Source organism: Aricia agestis, chromosome 4 (genome assembly GCF_905147365.1).
Source record: "Aricia agestis chromosome 4, ilAriAges1.1, whole genome shotgun sequence".
NCBI lineage: Eukaryota > Metazoa > Arthropoda > Insecta > Lepidoptera > Lycaenidae > Aricia > Aricia agestis.
The window spans coordinates 3339556-3351775 of record NC_056409.1 but is presented as its reverse complement, the minus strand read 5'-3'; the positions used below and the strand labels follow the sequence as shown (position 1 = coordinate 3351775).

The 12220-nt window shown below is 36.4% G+C and overlaps 1 protein-coding gene across 2 annotated transcripts; it reads right to left on the bottom strand.

The window, feature by feature from the left end:
• Positions 1–6036: 6036 nt before the first annotated feature.
• LOC121726349 (kininogen-1-like) lies at positions 6037–9494 on the bottom strand. Of its 2 annotated transcripts, XM_042113671.1 has the most exons (3): positions 9122–9493; positions 8705–9088; positions 6038–6161 (listed from the first exon to the last, which is right to left on the bottom strand). In XM_042113671.1, exons 1-2 carry the CDS (start codon positions 9473–9475, stop codon positions 8708–8710), a joined length of 735 nt encoding a protein of 244 aa, XP_041969605.1. In that variant the 5' UTR covers positions 9476–9493; the 3' UTR covers positions 6038–6161; positions 8705–8707. The 2 variants fall into 2 exon arrangements, with proteins under 2 accessions (XP_041969606.1, XP_041969605.1); XM_042113672.1 differs by having other exon boundaries at positions 6037–6161; positions 8705–9494.
• Between the last annotated feature and the right edge of the window lie 2726 nt (positions 9495–12220).

Genomic DNA, 12220 nt, shown 5'->3' with positions numbered 1-12220 from the left:
TAGGGTTGTTGAGGAAGTGATTATGAGGAAGAGGAGGAGGAAGAGGAATTGTCACGCGCAAATTTTGAGGATGCGGATGAGGAAGAGGATATTTTATGAGGAAGAGGATGCGGATGAGGAAGCGGAAGAGGAAGCGGATGAGGAAGAGGAAGATAGAAAATTATAAATACTAGCGGACCCAACCCAAACTTTTGTCCTGTCTGTACTTTGTACATAACGTACTAGGTACATACATTACACAAAAAATTATTAAAAGGGCATTTTCCAGTGAACCAAACTATGAATCTAAATTCTAAACCATTCTCAAAACACACACAATAAAGAATCATCAAAATCAGTCTAGCAATAAGGGCCGCGCTACATCGGAATGACAGCGGCGAGGCGAGCCGAGGGTTGCAAAATTACGTAATTTTACCGAAAACGCTGGTAAAATACGCGTATTTTACGGTAATTTATATATATTACGGTAAAATTACCGGCTACGTATGTATGCCAAAAGTAAAGGGGGGGGTGAGAAGAGCGTGTAGTTGCAAGTTGCAACTTGCAACATACTTACGTTCGGCGGGGCTAAAATTTGAAGAATCATGATATGAATCATAATATGATTCATTTTTCTAAAATCGCAAAATGCAACTCTGCTTGCAATTGTTTTGACTGACTGCACTATACGTGCATTTAGTAAATTATGCCACGAAATCAAGCAAAAGTGTGGGATTATTTCCAAGTGCTAAGTGAACATGACAAAAGGAAACATGTGATGTGTATATTTTGTAATACGGAGTACAAAAATGCTAATGCTACTCGGATGAGAGAACATTTTGAGAAGTGTAAAAAGTGTCCTAATGATGTTAAATTATTATTTATTAGTTATTTTTGCATAATAGTCATACGTTCAATGCCTTGGTAGTTATCCAGTTCATGAGAAATGAATTTACAGAACATAAGATTATTAAGTCTTATGTTTTCACCAACTTCAGTAATATTTGTCTGGACATATACATTTTGACTATTTCTTTTTTAAAGAAGACTGCAATTATTACTAACTAAAAAGGTAAAATACGATTTAACTCTTGTTAAATTGAATTTTACCCAATTTTACCGTAATTTACGTAATTTATTTATATTTTACGTAAAATATGGTAAAAAACCGAATTTTACGAAAGTAATATTACCGCTTTACATCCCTCGGAGCGCTTTCAGTGTCATATATATGACTAGCTGTTGCCCGCGACTTCATCCGCGTTAACATAGTATAATAACAAAGATGGATAGTTTTCTCCTTTTTGTTTTTGAGGTTCCTTATACAAAGGGTAAAAACGGACCCTATTTAAGCAAACGTTAAACGCAAACGTCAATAAACTTTCATGTTTCTAACTCAAGAAATGACGGACTTTCACTGCAACTTTCCACCCCTATTTCACCCCCTTGGGGGTAGAATTTTCAAAAACGCTTAAACACGTATCCAATCATTTTTTATCAGTAACCCAAACATAAAATTTCATGTTTCTAACTCAAGAAATAACGGAGTTTCATTCAAACTTTCAACCCCAATTTCACCCCGTTGGGGATAAAATTTCCAAAAACGCTTAAATACGTATCCATTCATTTTTAATCAGTAACCCAAAAATAAAGTTTCATGTTTCTAACTCAAGAAATTACGGACTTTCATTAAAACTTTCAACCCTTATTTCACCCCCTTCGGGGTAAAATTTTCAAAATTCCTTCCTTAGTGGGTGTCTACTTAATAAAACAACCCTACTCACCAAATTTCGTGGCTGTAACTTTTACAGTTTTTGCTCAGCGATGATGAATCAGTCAGTCAGTCAGTCAGGACATGTAATTTTATAAGTATAAGATTTTAAACTTTATCTTCATTATTGTAATACATAGTACCGCTTGAGAAGTCTACGGCCGCCCGTGGCCGCTGTACTATGTATTACAAAAATGAAGATAAAGTTTAAAATCTTATGACACTGAAAGTGCTCGCGTCGCCGCTGCCATTCTGGTGTGTCGCGGCCCTTAGGCTGTTTAGACACACGCCGCAGCGGCGCCGCTGCAATACTCATCTTTGCCCTCAGGGTGCGGTGCGGCACCGCTCCGGCGCCGCGCCGCCGCGCCAGAGCGTGATTGGATACGCGACGCGTATGCGCAGTGTAATTCCTCATAAATTCCTCTTAAATTTTGAGGAAGCGATAGCGGAAGAGGAATTTTTATTTTTATTTATGAGGAATGCGGTAACGGTTGAGGAACCCAAAATATTGCGGAACTTCCTCATTATGAGGAAGCGGAAGAGGAATCCTCAGCAACCCTAGACGACGTAACGTGTTCGCGGCTCGCGCACAGTTCAAGATTGTTATTGTTACGTCTACAACTATTGTGGTTTAAGGCAGAGTAGACAGAATGATAGAGTATGCCGACTTAGAACTGATGTTGAAATTTTTAAATTTGACGTATTATGACATAAATCGTTGCTAGGGTTGTTAAATTGTTACCTACGAATTTAAAACTATGACATATTCGATGGACGTGTTCCTCTTTGGTCGTATTGTTGTTTGTGTTTTGGCACATTCGATTAAAATTGTCAGAATCCAATTTTGAAATCATTATTTTAAATAGGTATTTAAAAATAAATTATATCAGCCAGCGCGAGGCACATTCCGTTTATAATCCTAGTGAAACCCGACGAATTTGACAGATATTGAAACCTGTCCGTCTCTTTGCAGTCGAACTACTGGTCGTTATGTCTATTGTGTTTAAGGTAAGGGTGTAAATTATTAAATACTATTACTTACTTTATTTTTCAGAGAAAAAAAAAATTAATTGTCTGTTACATCAATTTTTCTGTCACAAATCGTTTTACTCAGGCCAAAAATTTTTACTGTAAGGGATTTTTTTTAAACGATAGAATTTTTTAAATAATATCATTCGATAGAGCAGAAAATTCTGAATCCAATGATATATATAACTCATTTTCGCCAAAATGTCCCTTACGTTAATTGATACTTCTGGTATCGATACTTTAAATCTGATTTCGGTAGTTAGTCGTGAGTATATTGTTTACTTTACACGGATAATGCCGGTAAGTAGGCACTGTGTGTAATTTGTTATGGTAATGACTCTGCGCCGTGTGCTGTATTGTGGGACACACGGCTGCGAACACTGGCGAATAGTAGGTCTAACTAAGTTGGAAATATGTTATTTCCAAGTTTGGTTAGGACAATGCAGGCTGATCACCTGATTGTCTGACAAGTAAGATGATCCATGTGTCGGATGGGCATGTAAAATGTAGGTCCTGCGCCTGATATCTCGCCAGTCATGTTAGTCTTTCGTCCCACTCTATATATAAAAAAGTACTCTGTGGTTCCACTGCATGGAAGACGTGAGTGGATACGCACATTTACAAATTTTTTCCTTTATAATTTGAACAAACCTTTAAACTTATCTACTTCATCCTCTGACTAATCTGGCTACACATAACATATACAGTTTTTTTATTTCAAACCATTTTTCCGGCCCTAAATCCACCATTTATGCAAAAAAACGGCATTTTTTGAAGTGAAAACTTCTTTAGCGGCGCTGAGCACTTTTGTGGGATGGGTAAAAACGAAAACTTGATTATTAACGTTGTGCATTATTTTTTTAACCCATTATTTATTAAAAATGTTTTTTTTTAATTAATCGAAACCCTTACAATGGATTAAATTTTTAACCCATTTTTTATGAAAATCGATTTTAAAAATTGATTTTTTTAATTAATCGAAACCCTTACAATCGATTAAATTTTTAACCCATTTTTTATGAAAATCGATTTTAAAAATTGATTTTTTTAATTAATCGAAACCCTTACAATCGATTAAAAAATATCGAAAATCGAAAAAAAAAACAATCGATTTCGATGTTACAGTTCACTACTCTCCAACCGTCTTACGGTTTTTCGATCAGCACGAGAATCTGACGCGAGTTTCACAGTTTTTACTCATCCCACAAAAGTACTCAACGCCGCTAAAGAAGTTTTCACTTCAAAAATAATGCACAACATTAATAATCAAGTTTTCACTTCTGCCGGCACTCCCGGAGTGCAACCCGACTTTTTTTACTGTTACTTTAACTCATGTTCTTCCGCTCACGCGTTAAATTATGAGAGTAAAGGAATAGAAAGTGCTCTTGTTTACTGCGCACACACTTGAGCACTATAAAATTACTCCTGTATTTCGGTGACGGTGGCTGGTTTCGATGAACCCGGCCACCGTCACCGAAACCGGTGTGGGAGTTATTGTAACTGGTAGTGAGTTTGCTGCTCCTGCTACCCGTATGTATCTAATACTGTTTGCCCCCGCTATCTGCGGCCAGCACTCCCGGTTTATGGCCTACGAGCTGCGCCCATCGCAGCCCGCAGCCCGTCTTAATGGGGGAATGGGGCTAAATATTATGGGGTATCGGAGCTATTGGAGATCAATTATGTCCATATAATATGGACCTGTTTCTCAATCTATTTTAATGCAATAATGCAGTTCCTTGTTTAAATTGATTTGATTGACCACTGGCAGGTGGTGGAAAAAAGAAAACGGTTGTGGACTTTTTGAGTAAAAACGCGGGATTTTTCAGTCAAAAGCGGGACAAATTTGTAGTGTATGTCTCACCTCCCCCCTATATAAGGTAGGTTAAGTATAATTATTAGAGAGTCATTAAACAACATTCAATTAAAACACATCTTTCAATTGGACACCCGCAAGCCTTACATTGCATGGCGATCCTGCCAGGATTTTGCAAATTAAAATACGGAACCCTAAAAAAGTATAAAATCAAAGGTGTTTTTAATTTTTTATCTTTATATTTGCGTTTAAATAACGTTTACGTGACAATAGATAACTAAAGTAGCCAAAGAAAATCCACCCCTCTCCCTCCCACACTCTTATCTTCATTACGCACCTTTCTTTCTCAGCACGCTGCACGTACGTTCAGTCTCTATTTCCCCGATAAGCGGGACTAAGCCTGTCCCGCGCGGGACATTTAATTTTGATGAAAAAATCGGGACGTCCCGTCACCCGTGGACCTATGCCTCACGCCACACTTCCATCCATGTCGCGTCCATGTTAGAGTCCCCATATGTCCTATCATGTCAGTCAGTCCGCCATATTATGCTTATCACTTATGAATTCTTTATTTGATCGGGTTATAATATATTACATGGACTTGGGTCCAGCCCATTACGACTAATTTGACAATGCGACTATATAACGGTCCGCAACCATATTAATCAATTTCTGCGACGGTATATTATTCATTTACATTCAAAGTTTAATCACAAAAAGTAAAGGTAGTATTCTACGCTACATGATATTAGCTGTAATACAATTTGTAATAAAATCCAAAGAATAGCGCCAAAGTTTCTCTGGCAAAGTGGAAAACTTGAAACATAAACTCTTCTTACATTTAACTAGCTAATCATAATATTATTGTAGATATTGTATGTGTTTTAACGGGTTTAAAACAAAACAGGAAAGTTTTTAATAAGTATTTATTGTTTTCAAATAATTGTTGTTTCAGGTTCGACATATTTCCTCCTTCTTGATGCCGTCGTCGTGTCTAATATTCTTCTTCTTGCTGTTTTCCTTCCTTTCTATTTTGGTATGCTAGGTATCTCTATTTTGGTAACCGCTTACAAATTCTTCCAGTATTATTAAGCCCTCTCTACAAACCTAAGTATTTAACCAGTTTTTTTGGACATTTGTAATTATTGTATTCCTTGTTTATTTTTCTATTTAAACTCCATCATCACTTCAATTTTTTATGAATATAAGTTTATTCTAAAACATAAATACATAAATGATATAAATATTGATGAACATAACATTAATATTATATCAGCGAATTAGAAGAAGTAAAGTTTGACAATTAATGTTTTCTCCTGATCAAGTGTTTTTTTTAACTTATCAGACGCAGGAACAAGTTTTTTAATGAAAACATAATATTAAAATATTCTATTATAAAGGGGGTAAGTGTTAAGTATATTAACTTACCATAAAATATTTAAAACAAATATTTAAAATAGATAATTATAGCGCTATTTTTTTTTGTATTTCTTATCTCAATTTTTCACGCTGTTTGTCAAGTATCATTTGGCGCTGAGGTTGAAGCCTTCATTTTACAGCTCAGTGTATCTGTAAAGAAAAACAAAATTTTATTACTTAGTAACTCGAGGCCGTGTTAGAAACCCTGCGTTAAATTTCTCTTAACAAAAGTGTCCGGATTTTACCCGGACACTTCTCAAAAACCCGAACGGCCGCTCCCCGGACGCCCTTCAAACTAGAACAAATCCTGAGCAATCCGGACGGATGGCAATTGGCATAGTGTTATGGGACATGGGTCAGATGTATCGTTTTATTACTTCGATCGCGGATTCCAGGAAATGCTATTGTATTCTATTCTTGTCGCGATCACCGGTGCTCTTATGGGGCTTGAAGCAACGATGTCAATACTTGGATATGGCATGTAACGCCATCAAAACTGTAGCAATGTTTTTGCATGCAAAATGTGTATCGAGAAAATATTGTCGTCCTTTTTTGTCTTATAGTAATAGGATATACTACTTTCTCTTTCACTCATTTTACGCTTTCAATGCATATTTTACGTACTTAATTAATGCATTAAAACACGTCTCAAATGAGTGAGCTCACTCATTTTGAGGGTGACACATTTTCGCGCTGACGATTGTATGGAATGCCTCTTCTAAAGGTTATAATAATTTTATGGCTTGAAGTATTAAAATTGTTTAAATTGATATTGGTAAGACGAAACTTATCGTGGAACTCTGACAAGACAAGTACATTTTTACTGTAAAAAAAATACGTGTGGCTTATGCAATAATTCGCACGCACACAAACACCGTGCCGAAGTCTGGCAACGCAGATATTTATGCAACTTTATGAATAGGTACACAAGTATAAACACATTCATAATGTTATGAATATTGATTCAGCAACCTTAGCTAAGATAAATATTTGTTTATTGAAATAATATATCAGATAAGCAAATCCGCGTAAAGTGTGTCATTTCTGATAAGCTGATAGCGAATAAATACATAGATTGTACTAATATGTATTCTGTGTACATATAGTACATTCTATTATTTTTCATCAACATCCATACCTCCATACTAATATTATAAATGTGAAAGTGTGTCGGTCTGTCACACTTTCACATTAACATGTCCGAGAGGAATGAGGATCTCCGCGTTCGTAACTGGGCTTGTAGTTGTACCACGAAACCGTTTTGAGACTTAAACAATCGAACGAGAATGCCGCATCCTACTCTAACACACGTGAAATGACGTTGTTAGAGCAGGACGCGGCATTCTCGTCCGATTGTTTGAGTCTCAAAACGGTTTCGTGGTAGGCCTACTGACCTAAGGGTCACTTCAGGTTGCAACGTCGCGTCGCGAGGTGATGAAATGCGTTTTTAAGCGAGTCATTCAAAAATCAAAATTGGAACAGGCTCTACACTGCGAAAATCTGTCAATTCAATATGAATCTTCTTCCCCGCGTTCCAGATGACGTTAGAAACGCTCACGCTCAAGACCGTAGTTTTTCCCGTTCCACTAGCTTGTGAGCGTCAGTGATACAAACCCAAGTGGAACGGATTATGGATCGTTTTGAGCGTTTTGAGAAAAGTTTAAAAAAAGAACTATATATTTTTTATACATAGGTACATTGAACCGAACTTGGATATTACGATCCTTTTCTTCAAGTCGTAAGTAAAAGTAATTTTATTGTTTATAGTTACATTTATTTTAATAAAATATGTAGGTACATAATATTATATTTGTTTCGTTTTTAGTATTACATTTTTTTACTTAAGTAATCATATTTTAATATAGTTAAACTTTTATTATATTTGAGTTTTCACATTGAATCATATTTTAATAACAAAACCACATATTTTGAATATTGACTATTGTCACAATAAACATATAAACGTTAGGTAACAATACCGCTTAATGCTTAGTCAAGTACGAGTAAGTCAACAGGTATAGGAGAGATGAGATGTTATTTAATTTATTTAATTAAAATATTATTTGTAATGAAATAATATAAAGTTTTTTGTCTCTACTCTCTCCTGAAAACTTTCCAAACATGGCTTTCGCGATATAGTTACGTTAAAATTAAAAAAAACTAGAACGCCCACTTTGACCCATCTTCGTCGAGGGTCGTTTTGAGCGAAAATGATGACGTCATGAGTGACGTCATAGCCGCTATCAAAACGACCCCGGTCTCCAAAGGGAACGGCAGAAGGGGACGTTTTGAGCGTTTTGGTCAAAATTAACGTCATCTGGAACGCAGCCCTTATATAACAAATAAAGTTCAGTCTTGAATAGGTAATTTAAAATTTTAATGTGCCCAAAGACAAATGCTAGAATATTTCAAGCTCAAACGCTAAAAGGTCTTAGAATTCAGAGCTAGGAACTAGGATTCTACTTTCCGGAACGTGCTAAGAATGTGCATTATGCTACCATTATAAAAACATACGATGTACATTGTACACTCTAAAATATAACCATTCTTGCACTCAAAACACGTTACATTTTTTAGGCGCAGTCGGTATCCTAATTCTCACAAAGTTTTTTTATTTTAATGAGTTAATGACAATTGACACAGTCTTAAAATTATTGTTTTTGTGACCTAAATATAAAAGTAAAGAATCTAACCTTTTACACTTTTTCTGGTTCGGGCTCCATTGCCTCATCACCGCCCTTCTCAGCATTGGTACACGCCTGACAATCACCAGCTTGGCCAGAAGACTGTTCTTTTTCCTGTTGCTCATTGGTACACTCCTGACAGTCACCAGCTTGGGCAGAAGATTCCTCTGTTCCCTGTTCCTGCTCATTGGTACACTCCTGACAGTCTTCCTTCTGCGACTCTTCTGTGACCTTGGGAGCATCTTCTATCGCACTTATCAGAACCATCAGGAGTTCCTCCTTGGACAAATTCTTGAAGAGTTTGCCTTGACCGCGTCTGCTGCAACGCTTTTCTGGTCCATGATGAGGACCACCATGGTGATGACCATGCCCATGATGATGGCCTAGTCCGTGGCCATGCGGTCCTTTATGACCATGCAGTCCTTTATGACCATGTGGTCCTTTATGACCATGTGGTCCGTGATGACCAGGACCACCATGACGATGACCTAGAGGTCCGTGGTGACCATGTTTTCCGTGGCCATGTGGTCCATGACCGTGTGGTCCATGAAAGCCATGGTGATGACTCATATGCCCGTGCCCCTCAGCTCCATGATGCCAGTGGCCATGGCGGTGTCCATGATCATGTCCCCGTTTATGAGGCTTTCCATGGCCGCGTTTGCAACCCTCAAATTCAGGACCAAAGTCACAGGGACCAATCATACAAGGACCAAAACCCTTTGGTCCTCCCCCGTGCTTCTTCATTCCACGACCGAAGACCTTACACTTGTGGTGTCTCATGATGTACTGGCGACAAGGGAAGGCAACACGCTTTTATATGTTGACGTATTTCACAATGTTTTGCAATGGCTTCGTTAAGGCTGGGATCGATACGCGATATTATAGTGCAATGTTTATTATTGTTTTTTCAGAGTGAATAGCGACTAGTGTTTACTGATAATAAGTTGATAACATGTAAATGTTTCAAGGTTTAGCTAAATGAATAATTCCTCATAATACTTGTATAATGTTAACTAATCTTTAATGTTCAACCGATTTAGACAATATTTATGTATAGTTTTGTGAATAATAGTGCCTACTATCTTATAGCTTTCTGTTTTATACAAAGTTATGTTCAAATTGTGTATTAAAAATATATTTTAGGTAAAGTCCTTATAATATTTTGTGGTTTAGTGACATTGTCTTTATATCACACTTTGCAAACTTATTATTTTATTCTTCTTGTGTCGATCAACGGCTTTATGTAACAAAACTGTAGGTTCTTTGTTTAACTAAGTATATAAGTAGTTAAGGTGTACATAAGTACTAAGTAGTTAAGGTGAATACCCCAAATGCTTTCGTTAAAATAACCAAAAACATTCAGTCAGTATAATGGGGCGTCCACAAATTACGTCAGACGTTTTTGATGATATTGGGGAACCCTTTCCTTAAGGTATCGTGGGATTTGCCTTGACCACTTTAAAATTTAGTTTTAATATTAATATCAATAATTAAAAAAAATATATTATAATAGATGACATAAGTATAATACAAATAAGTACATACTAAAATTGTAATGTAAAAACAGTTCGAATTATAGGATGACTACTGGCTACTATTGCTTACGTCGAGTAGAGTGGATCATCTGAATGTTCATCTGAAAATTGTCATAATATTTTTTTAAAAACTAATCCAGCTAGAATTATGCTAAAAATAGTATTTTTTGCCTTAACCTCACACGAAATTTTCTTTGATTCGGCTGGACCCTCCAACCCTCACCTCACGTAATTTGTGGATGGCCCCTATAAATATAGGAATGACTCATCTATATGACTCATCCTGATGGTGAATGATTGCACAATGTTTTGCAATATAAAAGTAGTACACAGATAATACTGTACTGAAGATAATATTACAGTATTCATGTATTAACATTTAACCGACGCGCTAAAAGAGGGTTATGCGTATTCGAGGTTTACGTGACAACTTTTATTAAATAAATTATTAACTAGATAGTAGATTCTTTTGATTACTTCGCCAGCGTAATTTAGGAATTTCACGGAAACCGTACATTTTCCGCAAAAATAGCCTATATCCCTTCACGTGGTCTATTCTTCATGTGTGCCAAATAACATTAAAAATGCTCCAGTAGTTCCTGAGATTAGCGCGTTCAAACAAACAAACAAACAAACAAACTCTTCCGCTTTATAATATTAATATAGTAATACAGTGTGTAACAAAAATAAGTGATAATACTTTAGGGTGTGTACGTGTTCCTTGTAGAGAGTTCACTGTGAAAGTAGCAGCTCTGAAAGACGAAATTTTTTTTTCACTTTTGTATGGGCAAGGGCCCGACCGTTACGAGTTTCCTCATACAAAAGTGAAAAAACACAGTGAACTCTCTACAAGGAACACGTACACACCCTAAAGTATTATCACTTGTTTTTGTTACACCCTGTATATAACTAGATGACGCCCGCAACTCCGTTGCGCCAAAACTCGTTTATTGCGCCGGTAAAAAGCATCCTATGTCCTTTCCCGGGACTCAAAGCTGAAACCGCTGAACTGAGTTTGCTTAAAGTTATGTACATAAACTTTAAGCAAATTCAGTTCAGCGGTTTGGACGTTAAGAGGTAACAGACAGACATTCGCATTTATAAAATGATAAGCTTGCACTTAACACGAATTGTTATTAAATTGGTTTCAAAGTTATGAAACCACCATTTCGATTTATGTAAAATGAATTGGTGAAAATGAACTATTAACCCAACAGTAATGATGAGGCCACGTCATAATATAGTGGCCTTCGCTCGATACCCGATATGTACACAGAATAAGGAATACACAGAAGAGGCGCAATATTACAATATTAGTAAAGTTAATGATACAATTAACATTGAAAAAAAATTTTTTTTTTTTCGATTTGGTTACAATTATTATTTAAAGAACGTTTTCGGAATTGCCCCACGTGATGTAGGCGCCGGTTCGAAAGGAATCGGCGCGGCGTAGGAGAATCAAATTTTGTAATTATTAGGGCCTCACACGAGACGAGAGTAAGCGAGAGTAACAAAAATCTCGTCTCGGTCTCGTCAATCCTTAAAAAAATTGAGTCTCATTCAAGTCTCGGTCTCGTCTCGTTACCAGTTGTCTCGTCTCGTCTCGCTTAGTTGTAAATAATGATTTATTTCTATAATATAATAAAGAGAATAAGTAATATTTTATGACAAGGGTATTTATATGATATAATGCAGTTTGGATGGTTACCAGATTTTATATTTTGTAAAATATATTGTTTTCTAAGTAGACCTTTTTGATTTTTCGATTAAAAACTTCATTAAAAAAAAAATTAATGAGACCCAAAACGAGACTTCTGGGTTGCCCTGTATGTGGTCTCGGTATTGCCGATAATATTATCCAAAACGTCTCGTCTCGTTCTCGTCTTGTAAAAGCGAGACGAGAACGATCTCGCTCTCGCGTGAAGCCCTAGTAATTATGCCACTTAATTACTACGTATCAAAATATTATACCTTAAAAAGTAAAACAGAG

Bases quoted from the DNA above. Each gene is read 5' to 3' on its own strand.
- LOC121726349 (XM_042113671.1), bottom strand. From the start codon at position 9,475: ATGAGACACCACAAGTGTAAGGTCTTCGGTCGTGGAATGAAGAAGCAC. The intron at 9,089-9,121 runs AAAGGACTGCAT...GGACCGCATGGC, and splicing joins ATAAAGGACCACATGGTCAT to CACGGACTAGGCCATCATCA.